Source organism: Corythoichthys intestinalis, chromosome 9 (assembly GCF_030265065.1).
Source record: "Corythoichthys intestinalis isolate RoL2023-P3 chromosome 9, ASM3026506v1, whole genome shotgun sequence".
NCBI lineage: Eukaryota > Metazoa > Chordata > Actinopteri > Syngnathiformes > Syngnathidae > Corythoichthys > Corythoichthys intestinalis.
This window is the reverse complement of record NC_080403.1, coordinates 9202734-9223043: the sequence shown is the minus strand read 5'-3', so window position 1 is coordinate 9223043 and position 20310 is coordinate 9202734. Positions and strand designations below refer to the sequence as shown.

The 20310-nt window shown below is 37.1% G+C and overlaps 1 protein-coding gene across 1 annotated transcript in view; it reads right to left on the bottom strand.

The window, feature by feature from the left end:
- LOC130921611 (sodium- and chloride-dependent GABA transporter 2-like) overlaps positions 1-20310 on the bottom strand; it is a 64530-nt gene that overhangs the window by 13772 nt on the left and 30448 nt on the right. The window contains exons 6-12 of the mRNA XM_057845694.1: positions 11397-11531; positions 11210-11313; positions 9663-9787; positions 9478-9590; positions 9243-9380; positions 3972-4074; positions 4-104 (exon numbers count right to left, since the gene is read on the bottom strand). Coding sequence (XP_057701677.1) covers positions 4-104; positions 3972-4074; positions 9243-9380; positions 9478-9590; positions 9663-9787; positions 11210-11313; positions 11397-11531 — 819 coding nt within the window. The remainder of the gene's footprint in view (positions 1-3; positions 105-3971; positions 4075-9242; positions 9381-9477; positions 9591-9662; positions 9788-11209; positions 11314-11396; positions 11532-20310) is intronic.

The window sequence follows — 20310 nt, the reverse complement described above, 5'->3', positions numbered from 1 at the left end:
TACACTGCATATAGCAGGTGTAGCATAGAGCCAGCAATACTTGATCAGCGACAGAGGTCTGTAACCTATCATATCCTCAATGTTGTCACTAAAGCGGTCAGCACCTAAAAAAAGATCAAGAGAATTATAATGTGCTGCCTCCAACTCATATTACACAACATGCTGTACTCTGTGACTGAATGCATGTTCTCTATAAAAAGCTGTAGGCCTACAAGCCTTTGTTTACTGTTGTCAAATATCACATTACAGTGAATACCTCTCTGTCTAAATCAGAAAAATAAAATGTTACAATGTGATAATTCTTAAAATACTACCGTATATACCGTAATATACCGTAGTATACTGTATATACTATACTATATATATATGGCGGAAAACACTCAGGTAACTTGAAGTTCAGCTCTGAGACCCCCAATTTGGCCAACTTTCAAAATTGTCAAATATGCATGTTTGATACAGCATTGGAAAGCTAAAAATCTCAATTTTCTGGGGGAATAAAAATTTTGAACAGGAGGGCATCTTTAAAAAAAAAAAAAAGTTTTTTAAACAGCAAAATCCTATCTGGAGGTGAAAGCACGCGAGAGCAGAATTACAGACACCATGACTTTAAGGAGATATTATCGAGTACTTACCTTGTTTCTATCCAAACTCTCCATGTAGCATGTATCACTGAGTGTCAAGACACAGCTGTGAATGACCACAGCTAGATTTTTGGGGGATTTTATGGGAAGGGTCGCGATGCAGAAATCGCAGACATCAAGGAGTGGTCGAGATTTTCTTTTTCATATATTTACCCTTCTAAACGTTTTTTTTCCTTTTCTTTTTTTTTTGTTTGGATCGATTATGTATCATCTAACATATCGGAGAAAATGTGACTGTAACAACAACAACAAAAAAAAAAACAATTAAGCGATAGTTATGAGGTAGATATCCGTGACTTTTTTACAGACGCCATTTTTTTCATTGTGACATAATTTGTTTAAAAGTTTAAAATATGTGAATTAAATATTTTTTTAAAGTCGTTTTTTTTTTTTTTTTTTTTTTTAAACGAAATATGAGACATCAATTAATGATTCTAAGCTAAAAACGGCAGACATTTTGAATAATACGTATAATTAATTACCTTCGTTTTATGGCTGGGTTGAAACAAAAGCGGTTGCGCGATGTCTGTAAACGGGGTTGGGTTTGGGTTTTCAGCATAAAACGGACAAATTAAAAATAATTCGGGGGCTTAATACGCCATGAATCTGCTATGGCAGCATATTGACATATTGTTCTATCAAACACAACAGTTCTTTTGACTTAAAATACAGCAGTTTATTTTAAAGAGGGTTGCAAGAGCAGAAACTGGTTTTTCAGTCTTGTCTGTGTTTTCTGCCATATGCATATACTATATGTACTAACACTGTATAATGTAATGTTAAGTGAGTGTTGTTAATCTTACTTCGAAAAAGTAATTAGTTACATTTAAAAAATTACTTTACTCAAAAGTAATTAGTAACTCAGTTACCTCATCGTAAGAGTTATTTGCTACTCAGCAAAGTAACTGATAATACTTTTCACCTTCTACATGTTATTCCATTATACGTTCTATAACATCTTTCACATCAAAGATGTTTATATAATCTGATTGAAGAATAAAACACCATATAGGCGACAGTATTTTAGAAAATTTGGTATTTTTTGGATTCAATATATTAGGCTGTTAAGAAAACACAAATGAAACCTGACCATTAATCAGGGCAAATCTCTGCATGATAGGCCAACTGCACAATAAGCAGAACACTAACATAGTCTTACTCTCCCTCCTGCTGTTCTCTGTTGGTCAAGCAGTTCACTGGAGTTGCTTATTAGAGTTAACGATGACTGACAGACATTAAGGTTTGATCTTTCCACAGATGCCTGGGAGCCAAAACTCAAATCGCTGCTTAATCATCATTTAACTTGTTAAACAGTTGCTGTGGCAACTCATTGTGTGTAAGTGAGCAGCTCGAGCGGATTTGAGTGGACTCACTCAATGAAACATTTAATAGAGACAAGCATTTTTCTACTTTATGCTTTATGCAAGGTTGAGAATGCTATGATGTACCCCTTCTGAGGAGATAGAAAGTGTGCAACTGAAACCACACCAAACAGCGAAAGACTTATCATAATTATTACATTTGAAGTGCTAAAAAACATTTATTAAAATATATACTGTATATACATAAGTTTTTTTTTTTTTTAATTATGTAATTATTAATAATTATGAGTTTAATATGTTTATATTATCTCTCTTCTGGTAAATCTGAATAAATACATTGAACACACAAAAAAAAAAAAAAAAAAAAATTTAAGGGGGTGCTACTTCGCGGTTTTTCACTTATCGCGGTTAGAACGCTACCTTTGAAATTCCCTGGCCCATCGCCATTATCGCTGTCATGTGTTGTCAGAGCGTGCAGTGAAGCAGGGCATTGTCTGCCCACCTACCCAATCATCATCACGCTTGCAACGGCGTCACCACCCAATTCCTTCCTCCCCCCTCCCGCTCTGCTCTCTGAGTCTCTAGTTCGCCACAGCTGATGTGTGACAAAATCAAACAACTCACGCTTCATTAAGCCAAACTGGTAATGCGTCCCTTCACATCCTCAGTAACGCAAAGATGGGATTAGTAATTAATTAGATTACTCACTACTGAAAAAAAATAACGCAGTTATACTCTAACGCTGTTATTAGCAACATTGCTAATAGTGTATAGTGATAATATATAGTAAAATTACTAATTATAATTAAAAAAGACAGTGCTTGGATGGCAGCATGTTTCTGTTATAGGCGGAGACTGATGGAGGCAGAGCACCCCCGTTGCAGAAAAATGTCATTGCCTGTAAATGACTTTTCTATAAATGAATTTAAAGGGGAAGTTCAGAATTTAGGACGTAAGGCTTATCTTCGAGTTAGCGAGGGTTTAACTAGTCGGGGGAGTTGACTTCAACAAATTCCATGCAGTTTGTTGGTTATTTGTTAGTTTTAGGTCTCCGGAGTTGCTAAGAAAGCGCAAGTCAACGTTGCCTGCTTACCATACCAATAAAAAACCACATATGCACGCATAGGGAATCACAGATCAGAGCTATGTTTTCATGATAAAGTTATTAAAACTTAAAAAAAAAAAAAAGTCCAGCAGAATGAAATGAATTACGGTAATTTGGTGTGAAATTGTTTTCGGCCCGTGGGTATTTTGAACAATGATCTGCATTTTGAATTTATTTGACTTTGTTAGATCTGTTAATATCGTTTTTTTATTGGCATGCTAAGCAGGCACAATTGACTCGCGCTAGCTAAGCCACTCCGGAGCGCTTGTCCTCGATAATAACATGGGCGCATCAAATTTGTTCCCGGAAATAACAAGCCCAGACGTTAGCGAAGATGAGTGAAAAACAGACGACTTTGGACAGTTTTACAGGGAAAAGGCCACCTGCTGAGTTCAAAGAGGAGCTGACAACCAAGTCCATTCTGTATAACATGCAGCTAAAAGCTAGCAAACGAAGCAACAAGAGCCAATGCACTGAGAGCATCATACTTCGTGGCGAACGGATTGCTAAAGCCAAGAAACTTTTCACGATTAGAGAAGAACTCATTATGCCTTCGACCAAGGATATTTGTCGTCAACTTTTAGGAGAGGCTGCGATTAAAAACGGTTGATTCAGCATATGGTGAGTTACATTTTCCCTGCGCTTAATGTTTGTTTTTAGCCCCGTCGTATTATTTCAGATTTAGTGTAATTTTCTGCCACACACTGCCAGTCCGTAAAAACAAAGGCCCACTACACAACAGTCCGTGTTGGGGACCACTGCTTTACAAAACTGTCAGTTTTTAAGGCTGTGCCATATGAGGGATTAAAGGTCAAGGACAATGTTGGTTTTATGGCTTATGCGCAGAGATTTGTCCAGATTCTCAGAATCTAACAAGAGGCATTAGCTTTAACAGTGTTTTACCATAAATCCATCCGATAGCCACTGACTGGAAGACTGCCATCATAAGAAGAGTGGGACCACTGCATACATAGTGATCAAAAATCTGCAAGATGTATGGGCCTGCCTACAAAAGAAAGAAACAATTTATTATGAAAGATGGCAAGCATCACTGACCCTCCGGTAGCCCACACGGAGAAAAAAAATGCGCATAGTGTAAAGTGCCAATGTGCTTAGCCGACAGTCTTGGCAAGCCAATTGACTCAACAGAGCCTGTTTGCTGGGCTTGTTTTAAGGCGGCTGTGGCACGAGCAGTTGTGAAAGTGGCTAGAATTTCTTGTTCGAATTCCTTGACATAAAGATTTTTTTTTGGGGGGGGGGGGTGGAATGGGTAAAACCTCCTAAAAGCAGTGATATACAGAGAAAACTGCTTTTGGCAAACTTATACCTACAGTGGGGCAAATAAGTATTTAGTCAACCACCAATTCTCCTACTTGAAAAGATTAGAGAGGCCCGTAATTGTCAACATGGGTAAACCTCAACCATGATAGACATATTGTGGGAAAATAAACAGAAAATCACATTGTTTGATTTTAAAGAATTTATTTCCAAATTAGAGTGGAAAATAAGTATTTGGTCACCTACAAACAAGCATGATTTCTGGCTGTCAAAGAGGTCTAACTTCTTCTAACTAGGTCTAACGAGGCTCCACACGTTAGCTGTATTAATGGCACCTGTTTTAACTCATTATTGGTATAAAAGACACCTGTCCACCACCTCAGTCAGTCACACTCCAAACTCCACTATGGCCAAGACCAAAGAGCTGTCGAAGGACACCAAAGACAAAATTGTAGACCTGCACCAGGCTGGGAAGACTGAATCTGCAATAGGTAAAATGCTTGTTGTAAAGAAATCAACTGTGGGAGCAATTATTAGAAAATGGAAGACATCCAAGACCACTGATAATCGCCCTCGATCTGGGGCTCCATGCAAGATCTCACCCCGTGGTGTCAAAATGATAACAAGAACGGTGAGCACAAATCCCAGAACCACACGGGGGACCTAGTGAATGACCTACAGAGAGCTGGGACCACAGTAACAAAGGCTACTATCAGTAACACAATGCGCCGCCAGGGACTCAAATCCTGCACTGCCAGACATGTCCCCTGCTGAAGCCAGTACACGCCCAGGCTGTTATGGTCAGATTAAACCAAAATATAACTTTTTGGTAGAAACACAGGTTCTCGTGTTTGGAGGAGAAAGAATTGCATCCGAAGAACACCATACCCACTGTGAAGCATGGGGGTGAAACATCATGCTTTGGGGCTGTTTTTCTGCAAAGGGACCAGGATGACTGATGTGTGTAAAGGAAAGAATGAATGAGGCCATGTATCGAGAGATTTTGAGTGAAAATCTCCTTCCATCAGCAAGGGCATTGAAGTTGAGACGTGGCTGGGTCTTTCAGCATGACAATGATCCCAAACACACACCCAGGGCAACAAAGGAGTGGCTTCATAAGAAGCATTTCTAGGTCCTGGAGTCGCCTAACCAATCTCCAGATCTCAACCCCATAGAAAATCTGTGGAAGGAGTTGAAAGTCCGTGTTGCCCAACGACAGCCCCAAAACATCACTGCTCTAGAGGAGATCTGCATGGAGGAATGGGCCAAAATACCAGCAACAGTGTGTGAAAAGCTTGTAAAAAATTACAGAAAACGTTTGGCTTTCCGTTATTGCCAACAAAGGGTACATAAGAAAGTGTTGATATTAACTTTTGGTATTGACCAAATACTTATTTTCCACCATGATTTGCAAATAAATTCTTTAAAAATCAAACAATGTGATTTTCAGTTCTTTTTTTCCACATTCTGTCTCTCATGGTTGAGGTTTACCCATGTTGACAATTACAGGCCTCAAAGTGGGAGAAGTTGCACAATTAGTGGTTGACTAAATACTTATTTGCCCCACTGTAAAACACAAAATACAACAGGTTTCACACATGCATTAGACTATTGCATTACACTTACTGTAAGAAGGCATACATGAAACGAGAAACAGATTTTCATTCAAAACTGTATTTTATCAATTATGTACAAAATAACAGTTAAGAAAAACCCCAGTAACACCAACCATCACCTCTTAATTTTTATTTTCCTTCATTTCCTCACATCTAAATGCAAAAACTCAATTTTATGTACTTTAGAACATAATTTAAGAACATAGGATCTACATTAAAAGTGAAGATAATGTAAACATTAACGTTTTTTTAAAACATTTTTTTAACCGTAATTTTCAGACTACAAGCCGCTAATTTTTCCCCTCATTTCAAATCCTAAAGCTTATAGTCCAGTGCGGCTTATTTTTCGATTTAGTTGGGTTAATAGATAACACTTTATTTGACGGCGACGTCATAAGACTGTTATTAGACCATCATAATTTATACATGACACAGTCATGGGCATTAATGAATCCTTATGACAGATGTCATCAGGCAATTTTTGTCACTAACTCCTTTTATGTCCAGCTCCGATCTTCTACATCCATTCAAAAGTGTCATCATTTGTCGGATGACACTAAATTACATCTGTCATAAGCATTTATTAATAGTCATGACAGTGTCATTTCATAATTATGACGGTCTTATGAAACCGCTGTCAAATAAAGTGTTACCGGTTAATATATTTTGGTGTGAATATCCCATAGTACAGGGAGGAACATGAACAAATGGCGTTTTCGTGTCAAATTTGGTGGGTGGCGACTTATAGTTAGGTGCGCCTTATAGTCATAAAATGACAGTAATAAAGGGATAAAAATAAGTATGGATGACTCTTATACTGCAAAAATACACCTCCTTAAAGTTAGTTAGGTTCCTTTGTTTTCAGTGTAAATGTACTAGAAATAAGGGAAATTATCTGCCAGTGCTTCAAGTGAATTTTACTTCGATTTTTGGAGATAAGAAAAATAGCTAGCTGAAAATCATTTTAACAAATTTATTTTAAGCAATAAATTACTATTAATCTTAATCTTTAAAAAAGCTTGTTTGTCAGAGGTTTTTATTCAAGAATAGATATTTCAAAACATTATTTGGAAGCATTTTTTTCTTGTTTTAGATGAAAAATTATCAACTTTTTGATCTATGAGCTTAATAAGAGCAAATACGGTAGTAATATTTACTTAAAGTAAGTGGAATAATGTGACACATTCATCTGTTAACTAGTCTTTAACACTCAAAACAAGATGAAGAAATTTATTTGACTAGATTTTAGGGGGGAAAAACGCTTAAGCCGTTATAAATTTGCAGTGTACATTATACACTTTGAAGTGGAATATATTTTTAAAATAACTCAAACATCGACTTTTATTTTTAATTATTAGGAAATAGATAAGTAGCCTAACACACATGGAAAAAAATAAGTCCAAATGTGCACATTAACATGGAAGATGTTCTGAACATCAACATCAAAGCAAATAAAATAAGATAAAATAAAATAGAATTAAATAAAACAAGCCTCTTAAACTCTTTTTCTCTTAGAGATCTGATCAATTTGACCATGAAATTTGGTAAGTTTGTAAATGCATCAATACTTGGAGGCCAATTTTTTATTTAATTTTTTTTGTCTCAGGGCTTATTGATTACATTGATTGATTGTGGCCTTATTGTTTCCTCCAAGTTCCAAGTTTACTAATAGAAGGAGCCAGCCGGTCAGAACTGGTCTTGAACTTATTTTATCAGGAGCATCCTAATAATTTGAATTAAACTAAATAGAATGCTAATTTGTCTGTTTTGATTTCATCGCATTCAATGAAATTGTATTTATTTCTAATATACTATTGTTATGATCATCATTATTATCATTTAGATTGTTGCCATTATATTGTTTTAGTATCGGTATCAAGGTTCGTTATGCAGTACCAAAGTCAGGATTTTTGTATCGCGACAACACTAAACAGTACATCACTGGAAAGCCATTTTAGGACAAGGGGCAGCGTGTCAGGATTGGGCATTTGTGGAATGACCAGCACTGCTAAACGTGTGGTTAGAGCCCTCCAAAATGTGCCAAAAATCATCATGTGGGCATTCACTTTTGTGCCAGCTTGGTCACATTTTGCTGTGGCATCTCATTCCTGAATCAGGCCTGGAGTAAAGGCATACCTTATTCTGGTGGGACCAATACCAACTTTAGTTTTTATTCTGATATGTGTCATTTAAACTTTAAATTTTATTTTTTTTTGGTTTGACTCTTGCACTTGTAAAGAGTGCTGTATGGTGGCAGTAAAATTAGAAATTTCCTTCAGAGTAAACATAAAGCAAAGATCATTAACACAACGAGAGAACTTTGCCTTATAGGGAACCACGGATAGAAAGACATGTCATCCTTAAAAGATAAATGTTCGTACGGTATATAATAATTCGACGTTAAAACACCTCTTAATGTTTTCGTTTTAATAAAATTTGTAAAATTTTAAACCTAATAGTTATCTAGTAGGTCGCCATTGTTGTTGACGTCACAGGACGATGACGTCACATGGGTACGCTGCCGGACTTCCACAGTGTCACTCTTTAACTACATAAACATGTCGTCGGTTCTGCCCTTCCAATTTGAACCCGAGCGGAATATTGATGAGGATAGCCCTGTCGATATTTCACAAAACAAGCAGCAAAAGCAAAATTAACAGGAGAGACGAGATTAGACGAATAACGTACATGTGTCAAGTTCGCTAGTTACAGCACTCTCCTGCTCTGTCACTAGAGCATCGACACAGACAGCGCTTGTACGTGACAAAAATAAGGTAAGATGGCATTACACTCCATTAGACGTCTCAGTAGACATCAACGTTTTTGTGTGCTGTTATGTACGGGCTACCTGCAAGCTGCTGTGTTTCACTGTATACCCCAATTATATAAACATGGGTCGCACATTTTCGTTTGAACATTTTCTGTCGCAAGCTGTGACGTTTAGACCGTTAAAAAAACGCAAACCTCCAATTATCAATTTGCACATGACGACGCATCAAACGCAGAATTCGCAAATCTTCACTTCGGTCAGAGTTTTTAAAAACCCTCATTTTTAATGCCCAGAATGTGCGTCTGCGTGTGGATGATAGGCCAAACCTTTTGGGAGATACACTGCTACGTGTAGACATGGCCTGAATCCATGTTAGGAGGAGCAAAGTCAGACAACTGTACAATCACACCCTTAGTGATTTATTTGTACAATTTAAAGGTAATAACGTTTGAGGGAAATAAAATTTAGATTATCAAATAATTCAACTTACATGGGAAACTGCATTCTTACCTGTGACACCAGTAAGTGGCCAAAGAGATAGCAAAAAGTGCAAATTAGCAGCATAACAAGCTCTCTTCGGTATCCTTTTTGGATCTGGGAAGGGTAGATATCCGTTATAGAGGTCATGATGCTTTCGAGTCCAGCAAACTGGGGCATGATAAAATGAAACTTGGTGAGCCAACTTGAGAAGGTATGTGTCTGCATATATTGTGTCTTTGGTAATATCAGAAAGGCTTCAACTGACCTGACCATCGATTCCCAACAAGACGATCATGGTGAAGAAACATACAGACCACACTTGAGGCCAGGGCAGGAGGCTCACTGCTTGTGGGTACACAATGAACACAAGACCTGGACCTGCAGAGTCAAACCAGTGAGAGTTTTAAACAGAATCTGAAACACTTGAACTTGTCATACTTGTGGTCATACCTGACTCAGCTACTCTGGCGATATCTACACCCTGTTTCTGGGACATGTATCCCAGAACTGAGAAAATGGCAAAGCCACTAACGAAGCTGGTCCCACTGTTCAGCAAGCAAAGAAAAAAGGAGTCTCTGGAAATCAAAAACAAATATAATTATCTTCCAGTACTTTATTTTATTGTTTTTGGGAAGAAAAAAAAATGAATTTATATTTAAATATATTTTATATATAATATATATAATATATTGCCTGGTCACGACCAGTTTGGTCAGAAACGGCACATAATTCTTAGCGTTAGCCTAGCATTTGTGTTCCTGTTAGCACTAGGCTAATGCTAATGTAGAGCTTCACCTTAAACTCTGGGACAACCTTTTTGTACATACAGTTCGTGGCATCCAGGTGGGTATAATTAATAAAAATAATGTACTGTTTTCCTGCTGAGTGTATATATATTAGGTTGGTGTTGTCCTTGAAGATGCTACAATATGCTATCTATGCTATGCTAGGTTTGTCAATGTTCTTTCAAAATAGTTGGAAACCTTCATTTTTATATTTATGTATTATTTATTAAAATTTTACAGACGAAAATATTTTTAGTAAACGTCGACTAAAACTAGACAAAATTAGCCTTCAGTTTTTGTCAGCAAAAACTAGATGAAGACAAACACATTTTGAAATGACTGAAATACTATAATAAGTATTAAGACTAAGACAAAGACGGAAATTAAAAGGGCTGCCAAAAACAACACTGCACTGAACTTTATGAGAAGGCTACTAAGGGATCAAAGTCATGTCAGATTGAGCTTGTTAAAAAAAAATGTTTTCAGTAAAAAATTTGTGTTTTTTAAAAAAAATTTGTGCTTGGAAAACTTTTTGTGCACTTGCAAGAAATATTTGTACTCGTGAAAAATTTTGCGCATCAAAATATATTATTTTTTGCTTGCAAAAATACTTTTGTGTGTTAAAATATCAAATATCTGTATTGCTGTATAGATGCATTAAGACACCCTGCAGACTACCCATAGTTAAAGTGTGTGACCAATTTGAGCTTTTTATAATTGTCTGCCCCTCTTTAGTGTCCCTTGGGAGCAAGAGAAGGCCCCTTTAAAAAATAAATAAATAAAAAAAAGAGACTGAATGAATGTTCCCACCATCGGACTGAGATGCATACAAACATTTTTAACACCTCACTACAACTAGCATCCCTCTCGTGGCCTGGCTCACTTCTGTTTTGTTTCATCAATTGACAGCATTTCACTCTTGCAGTTGTTTTGGATTTTGAGTTTTTCGTTTTTGCAACATTTGTTTTTAATTTGTTTTGCAATTTCTCAGTTTTTGCTTTCACATATTTTTGTACTTGCAGCATTATTATCTTGCAGCTTATCGGTTGCGTTTGTTTTAGTGTTGTGTTTGGAGTTGTGGCATCTTTGCCCTTGTCAGGCATGGTAGTTAAGAAATGCAAAACAATGCTCGGATTGGAGGTTTACTACAAGACATGGCTTTATTTTTGTTTAAATTGAGCTTGCCAGCTTGGCGTCATGTAAAATTCTCACCTGTAGCAATTGTTGTTGTACTTATTGTAGCTCCCAAGTGTGGTAAGACATCCCAGACATATGGCGTAGGAATAGAATATTTGGGTTCCGGCATCCATCCACACCTTAAGTATCCCATGTATAACAGTGTTCATGAACAAAAATGACTGTGTACTTTTTTGTTAGTTTAAACAAATGTATTTATTACCTGTGGATCAGCAAGTCGACTAGGATTGGGGTACATGTAGTATTTGATGCCATGCAAGGCACCTGGAAGGCTCATTCCTCTGACAAACAACACCAGTAACATAGCAAAGGGGAAGGTCGCCGTGATGTATGTAGCCTAAATAGATGGATAAAGAATACATAGAGTATTTAAGTATTAAAAAAACAGCAATTGGTGAAAGTTGATACATGATTTTCAACAGCTATTAAATTAACATTATATTACCAGGTGCAATTGTACTGCAAATATCAAGGACTAAAAGCGTGGTGACTCAACCTATTTTTGCATCATGTCTGCCTGTCTTTATTGTGTATGTACCCACTACTGTTGGTATAGCTCAGCCTAGACAGCGAATGAACAGTTCCAGTGTCTGCCATTCCTGTTTTGACAAGCATCAGGACGAACAAACTGTCCTCAAAGCACACAGATACTTTATCTAAAGCAGACACCATCATAGAATCTCTTTAGAACACAAAACATAGCCTATTAGACGTAGTTGTGCTCATCCTGTTCTGATCCACTGTTCAAGTAACACGGACGTTAAATCCCACACGGCCTCCACAATTAAACTAATAAGCATATAAAGGATTCCTCTAGTCATGTAAATCAGGAAGGGACCCAAAAGAAGGTTTAACAGAACATCTACATGCTGTTTTATCACTGGACAGTTTATATTTTGACGTGCCTGTTCCACATACTAAATGAAAGCAACTGCAAGGACATTGGCAGTTTAGCAATTACAAATTCACATTTGCAAACATTTTAGGTTATGGCAATTTTTGAAACTGTTTATGGGCATGTTAAACACAGTTAAAGTGTTCTGAATTTTTAAGCAAAATTTACTGTTGGAGCAAGGGCGTAGGTTTGGCCTCAACATTGGTAGGGACGTTTGGTTAGAGAATTAGTTCACGTCGTGCGGTTTTGTTGGGTATGTTAACATTTTCTCTCTCTTTGATGAATAAATAAAATGCATGAAAATAAATAACTGCTCCAACATTCTGACTTTGCTGGACTTTCCCTGGGTCGGAATATGGTAGGAGCACCAGCGTATGTTGTGTCCAAGGTTCGAAATTCTGTGTAAGTGTGAATGTGAGCATGAATGGTTGTTTGCCTCTTTGTGCCCTGCATTTGGATGTCCACCAGTTGAGCGACTACCATTCCATACTTAGCTGGGATAGTCTCCAGCACCCCAAAACCCTCAGGAGGATAATTGGTATGAAGGATTAATGAATTGAATAATAAATAAATAAAAAACACTACGAATATAATAGAGAATTATTTATTGGGCATATTAGCAGTTGTAAACATTTGCATTTGGAAAATATTTAAAAGTGCAATCAGCACATTTTTAGAACAACCCTCGATTCAATTGGACATGTTTTACACCAAAGGGACACAAAAATTTCTGCAACAATGATAGAAGTATACCTCCAGTGCTATCTGAAAGGGGATATTCACATTTTTTAAGCTTAAACTTCAAGTTAGCGGGGGTTTAATTAGGGTTGATTTCAACAAATTTCGCGCGGTTAGTTATTTATTCATTTCAGGGCCCTGGAGTGGCTAAGCTAGCGTGAGTCAATGGTGCCTGCTTAGCATACCAATAAATGCCATGGGTATTTTGAACAACAATCTGCATTTTGAATGTATTTGACTATCTTAGATCTGTTAATATCGTTTTTTTATTGGCATGCTAGGAAGGGACCAGAGCCGTGTAGAAAGAGAGTTGCATCACTTTCTGATCTCGCCGCAGGTGGTCACGTGGTTCATGTAGGCGTGAGTAGTTCCAAGCACAAGCAGCGCTGTAATAGTTTTCAAAGGAACTGACAGCGTTGATTGCGACATTCATGGAAAAATGGATTTAATCACGTATCTAAGAACTTGTTTGCTTGTCATTGCATTATAAAATAATTGCAAATGCTAGTTTTACATTTGAATTGGTGAGAAAAAAATTCCCATGTTGTAGAGAAAAAGTTTCATGTTTGTGTTAGCATTAGCTTGGGAAGTTGACTTATACATTGAAATGCAAGATGATATGTTTTATTTTTTCACAAAGAGAATACTTTTTTTCTAGTGAATGTCTGAATTTTGAATATAGCCTCTAATTTTAGCGAAACCAAACCTGTACCTCTTTGGAAGGATTTTTCCATTTAGTCTGGACCCAAGTAACACAAATGAAATGATTACTTGGATGACAAAATTTTATTTTTTTCTGTAACACTGTGTAATTCATAACAACATCAACAAATTACCCTTTGATAATGGGTGTCATGGTTGTTTACAATTAACATTTTATAGATCAGTGGGCTGGGATTGTTGGTTGTACAGCATTTGGATGCACCAATCGGTCCAAAAAGAGCTATCATATGTATGGTTTCCCCAAGGACCAAGAGCAGCAGAAAAAATGGATGTCAATGATCAGCCGTCAAAACATGAAATTAAAAGGCTTTTTTTGTTTTTGTTAGTTTTTTTAGTTTGAAAACGGGCTCAGTGCCCACAGCCAGCAGTCACAATCAGCAGGCACCAGCAGCTGTCCCCAGCACAAACAGCAGCCTGATGTGCATCATGAAAATATATCCTGAAAAAAAAAAAAAAATATATATATATATATATATATATATATATATATATATATATATATATATATATATGTACATACACATTACACATTAAATTAGTTTTCCATTATGAATTTGTGTTTATTTGTTTACATCACTTTCCAATCCATACACATCTCTAGAATATAATAACGTCAAACATTTTGGTGTAAAGAATACAGGTTATATTGATTTGGTAATCTTCGATGAGGGTGATACCTTCAAAGCTTACAAAATCGAGCTAATAAGCACGTGAAAGCCGGTCATTTACCAATACTTAGAAATACAGATGAGTGTATACGTCACAAAGGGCCTCTGAAAGAATTGACAATGTAAAAGTGGCAGTGATTTAATCAAGTTATTCCCAGCGATACTTTCCCATTTAGCAGAGTCAGCAATAAAATTGCGTGGAATAAGTTCCTGTACCATCACTGTTGCGATGATTGAGCGACCGCTTGAAATAAAATGCCTAAACAGCGAAAGTGCGTTCCAACCTCGTCCACTCCATGATGCTCACTGGGGTTCCTAAAAAATAAACACAAAATAAATAACGCACGGTAAGAACCAAACTTTAAACTCCACCCTCTCAAATAAGTCGATCCCTATCATTTTAGAGCAACCATCGCTTCAGGGCGCCACATTTAAATAAGCAAGTTGCTCTGCCCACCCTGTATTTTGCACCCTGTATCAGTTTGAATGGAGTGGAAGTCTATTTTCCACACTGGTAGAATGGCTAATTAGTTAATGATTTGTTTAATTCATCACACAACTTGTTTGCTGGAATAAGGACATTTAGTGGCCATTCTATCATTGGTTTAAAAAATATATATCAGCACTGTAGATAATAGCGTTGTTCGAACGCCCAGGAGGGCTCAAAATCTCTTGCTTTGTTTGTCCTCTTCTTCTTTATAAAATGGCTCCTTCTCCATTAATTGTGTACAGAGAAAATGAAATTTGGGAGGTATATTCTAAGGATGTACAGTATATGCTTTGATCCTAGAGCCATTGATTTTTAATTTTTGGGCTCAGGGCAGTTGATTACAGACGTTGCCTATAAGTTTGGCATTTGCCAGTAGAGGGCATGCACGCTCTTCGGATGTGCTTACGACTTCTCTGAGCTGATACACGCTCTTTGAATGTTCTTACGATGTCTCTGGGCTGATGATACTTTTCGAGAGCTTTGCGATCACTGTTCTTTTTTTTTTTTTTTTTTTAAGTAATAATATACAGTAATCCCTCAGTTATTGCTGTTAATGGGGACCAGAGCAGACTGAGTAAAGTGAAAAACCGCGAAGTGGTGTCCCCCCCGCACTCAATTGTACACTAAGTGATCAAACCATTATAAACCTGTTTATCTTTTTTTTATACAGATTATAATAATAATTCCCATTCACGTGCACGTTCTTCTTTTTGCCATTAAAATGATTTTGTTACTTAGTATAAACACAACTTTAACATTTTGAAGTCAACAATGGGTGAAAAATAGCATTATTGATTATACAGTGAACAGTTTTTACTTACATGACAAGGACTGTTGCAATGTCTCTTCTTTCCTGCCTCTATCCATTCTGGCCTGGGCTCTTCAGACATACTAGTACATTAACACGACTCACTGCTTTTCTGTTTTGTTCCAGCTGAAATTATCATTTCACAAGACTTACCGAAAGTTGAACTTAACATTTGCAATGAATCCCCAAAAGCACTAATTAATCACAGTATTTAGTTCGAAAGCACCAGAAAAAAGTTTAATGACTGGCAGATAGACTGCCAGTGTCTAACCCTGACAGACTTGAACTGAGCTTTCATGATAGCTGACAATAAGCTAATTCCAGTTCTTAAACATGTTATCTTTGTGAGCAGGTCAGTGTAGTTGAGCTTTAGACTAATATAACAGCGAATATAAAACAGAGTTAAAAGCTAGCTCCACGTAATTTTAAAGCGATCGGCAAATCACTCAGTTCATGTGGTTCATCTACGTACCAATGAATAACTGGAATTGCTTCTAGCAAAAAAACAACAACTCACATTTAAGCAGATATTAATTCAGTAGGCTCAATTAATAAAAGAGTAACTTACCTTCTACCCTGAAAAGCAGTGATGCAGTAATTGTATCTTAAAGGACGTGAGTCACGGCACGTTGTCGGATCGAAATCCCTATGCACATTGCATGCGTTCAGATGCATTTGCTTGGAGTCAAATGCCATTTAGCAGTCATTTAACATTGTGTGTCTGGACTAAAAATTATTTTAAAAGAATTAGCAAATCCATTAGAATTGACTCATACAGTTAATTTAAAATATTTAAATGCTAGGGCTGTGACGATCCGCTTTTATCATGATCCGTATCACGATACCTGTGTGGCGATCCGATACGTATACGATACTTCAATTAGAAATTATAAAAACACAGAGGCATGTATCTCCATTTACACTACATACCATTAAACATTTAATGTTTTTTAACATAGAAAAGTGCATTAACTGTTGCAGCAACTGTTCTTGTGCAAAATAGAACAAAAACTATTTAAAACACTTCATATTTTATAACGAGTTCCGATCCGATACTGAAAAAAAATAGTTTTACACATGTTACTGTCCCACTTAATTATTTTTAAACAAGAATAACTTAGAAAAATATTTGTCTTTATTAAATGCTTCATTAAGTCAGTCAACTCAAATCTGCTCACACACACAATGAATTGCCATTCACACAACCGCAAGTCTTTAAACAAGCTCAATGCAGGAGCATCTTTCAAGTATAGCACTCCCAGGCTTCTCTTGCAACATTTAAGTCTCAACAGCTGTCACTCATCGTTAACTTTAACAAGCAATCTCGAGCGCACGGCCCAAGAAAAGCAGCGGGACGGGGAGTGATTGGATTGGGGCATCTCTAGTTTGTTGGCATGTGGCATAAAGGATCATGATATATCGCCAATTTTTTTCCCCAGCTCTAGTAAATGCATGCGTTGCAACCTTAGTTTGTATTATTGTTCCATAGATGCAAGGCATAGGCCACCAAGGTGGTCGCCTAGGGCGCTTTCTAGTTGACGAGGCGCTAAATTGCAAAATAATCAGGAAAAAGAAAATACTCATGCTACGCTTTCCAAACGTTCTATGACATATCAAGTACATTTCAATATGCTGCATATAAAAATATATATATTATGTAAATTCTTTTTTTTTTTTTTTTTTTTTTTTTAATAATGTAATGAATTGGGTTGTCATTTTGAGGTTGTGTTTTACATGCTATACCTAAATGCAGCTTGTGACAAACAGCAGCGAGAGAGGGAAGGCGTTGTGGAAGAGTTGGCGGGTGGTGAAATGGTTTCAGATTTGTTTTTGTGCTGTTGGCGTCAGGTTGGGTGGACAGCAGCCGTGTTTGTGTTCCTCTGGTCCAAATAAATGATTGAAAACCCTGATGAAGCAGGCGATTTCCTTGTAGGTGCTAACTTCTGGTTTTAATCCACGACAGTGAGTCAGCTCATGACCTTGGCTCCCTGAACCTATTGTCGCGCTTCTTTTTTCTTCTTCTTGCAATCTTGTTGACAGTGAAGAGTGTGATGCGGTTTTGCGCATCACCTCCACTGTGTTAGCGGCTACTGCTATTGATAAATGAATGTCTCACGACATTTAAGACTTCTAATATGAAAAGATCCAAGCCCTCAGGTGCTGTTTCAGAAATGTCAAAAAGACACAGGAGGAAAAACGGATCCAATTTAGGTCCATCATTGTCTTAAATAAAATGAAACACGAAAGTAGTGTTAGCTTCATAGATAGCTCTGAGCGTGTTGACTCCCCCACTACTACATCCGTGCAACTCTGCTCAAGCAGGGCGCGAAGTGGGGCAAAGCTCATTGGTTTTGTCAATAAATACCTAGATAGCAGACCTACATTGAATAAACGTTGATTTTCCATCAATGTTGCAAATACGGATGACACATGGCAGTGATGTTGAAACAACGTTGTTCTATGGTATTTCAGGCGATGGATTTGGCTCACATTGTTTTATAGTTGATGAACTAATGTTGACAAATAGTTGATGTATGATTGACCGGGAAAACTGATTGAAAAGTCATCAAATTATGGAATAGCGGGAGTTGAGGTCGAAAAATAGTGTTCTTGGTTGACCGGGAAGACAGCGACTCACCTTGAAGGAACTCCACTGGCAATGCCTCATTTAAGGATAGCCATATTCAAAGGTAAGCCAGGCCTGCTGCGCTTTTTCAGAGCCTTTAACAGCAGTGATATCTTACGGTAGAAAGAACCTCATTTGTCATTATTATTTGTATTTGTAACCCAGTGTTACATTACCAGATATTTTTTTTTTTCAATCAATTAGTAATTTCACAATGCACCTGAATGTACCAATGTGCAATGTACGCCATTTCTTGATCTACTCACTCATTGCCAGAGAGAGAGAGAGCGGGAATGTTAGATGTTAAAAAAGCTTCCAGAAGCTTCCACGTAAATTGTCCCAAAAAAACTAACACCCGCTTATAATTTAAACTTAATCATTCACATTTTATTTAAAGCTTAAAGGTTTTGGAGAGGAGTCCAGTGCGTATTGCGCCAAGGAGAGGAAAGTTTGTTGAACAAAACCTATCCTGGTAGGTATGAAAATCGAGAACCGGTTCCATGGAATCGTTTGGCAATTTATTAAATGATTCTCTTATCGGTTCCAAACAGCACGACTTATGTTTTCAAATTTATGCATGATACACACTTTCGAATCGACAAGCACGGCAATATACAGTACTGTGCAAAAGTTTTAGGCAGGACACCTACCTAAAGCCTTTGCACAGTACTGTATATTTTTATTATATTATGTATATACAGGATATACTGTATGTATATATTTTCCCCAAGTGGAAGCTTCCATGATCCTAATAAATGTAATAATTAAAAAAATATATATACAGTACTGTGCAAAAGTTTTAGGCAGGACACCTGCCTAAAACTTTTGCACAGTACTGTAATTACCATTGGCGAGACTTCTCATCAAGTGTAACTTGGAGAGAGTCGTTGCCGAGTGAATTTACTTTTACAGGCCATGTCATTATTCATGAGACTACTTAAAGAAATGGTGATTTTTTTCCCCAAAAAGTCTATCAATAGGTCTATCGTATTCCCCGCCGCATAAATATATAACATATACATATGCAATATAACATATATGCAATATAACATATATGCATCTAAAATAATCCTAAACGATTTTATCAGCAATTTCAATACTCCTGTTAGAAAGATTCCATGGGTATGCATTCGTTCCCATTGCAACCAGTTAGTTCCTGTTATTTTCCTATGTCATGTGCGCTGCGTATTCTGGGACCAAGAATAGGCGTAAGGTGCGCATTTCGAGCAGAGGACGGCCACCTGTTAGAGGATTAATCTGTGAGTCCATGAACGAATGTAAGTATTTCCTCTTCATGCTCTAAAGTTGATAAAGTTAAAGATGATAAGTTAGAGCCGTTATCAGCGTGACCGTTTCCTGTTTTTACTGTTACTTCGGCTGGTTGCTCCCGCTTGTTCTCGCTGCGTTGTGGAGAGCGTTGTTTACATACTTATATTGTATTTATATTCGCGTTGCACATTTGTGTTAAGAGGGAATGTGTTAGTTTAACATCTTAAAATGATGTTGTACATCCATATGAGTGTAAAGTGCTTAGTTTTCGCCACTTTTATGGCCAAGATGACCGCACATGTGTGCTTCCTAGTTGTGCGTTCGCGCCCCCCCACCTTTGTGCCATTATAATATTACGAGTCATGTATGTGTGTTATTGACTGCTTTACATTCAATTTGCATTGTTTATTGCATCAGCACTAATATGATGTAATTTTCTTTCCTTTCAGAACCACACATATACCCACACATTCCAGTCTTCTTCCACACACATACAAATACATCAACATCTTTCCACGCATGCTCTCATCTGCTCATTTAGTGATTTTCATATCAAGTTCCATTGCCTGTATATAGTTGTGCCTGTTGCCATGTTGTATTAAAAGTGCCAAAGACCAACTCCACTCTCCGCTCCTTGTGTTTTAACCGACACTCTGAGGCGAATGAGCCATAAATATATTGAACCCAGAACCTCATACAGTCCATTAGTCCAAATTAGAATCGATAAGGGAATCGATAAAGAATGGAATCGTTAAGCAATATCGATAAGGGAATCTGAATCGTAAAAATCTTATCAATTCCCATCGTGGTGAGTTTCCTTATGTGCTAATTCGGGCTAGTTGTTGATGTTCACGAGAAACAATGTTGATAAATAAATCCACACTTAGAATTATACAACC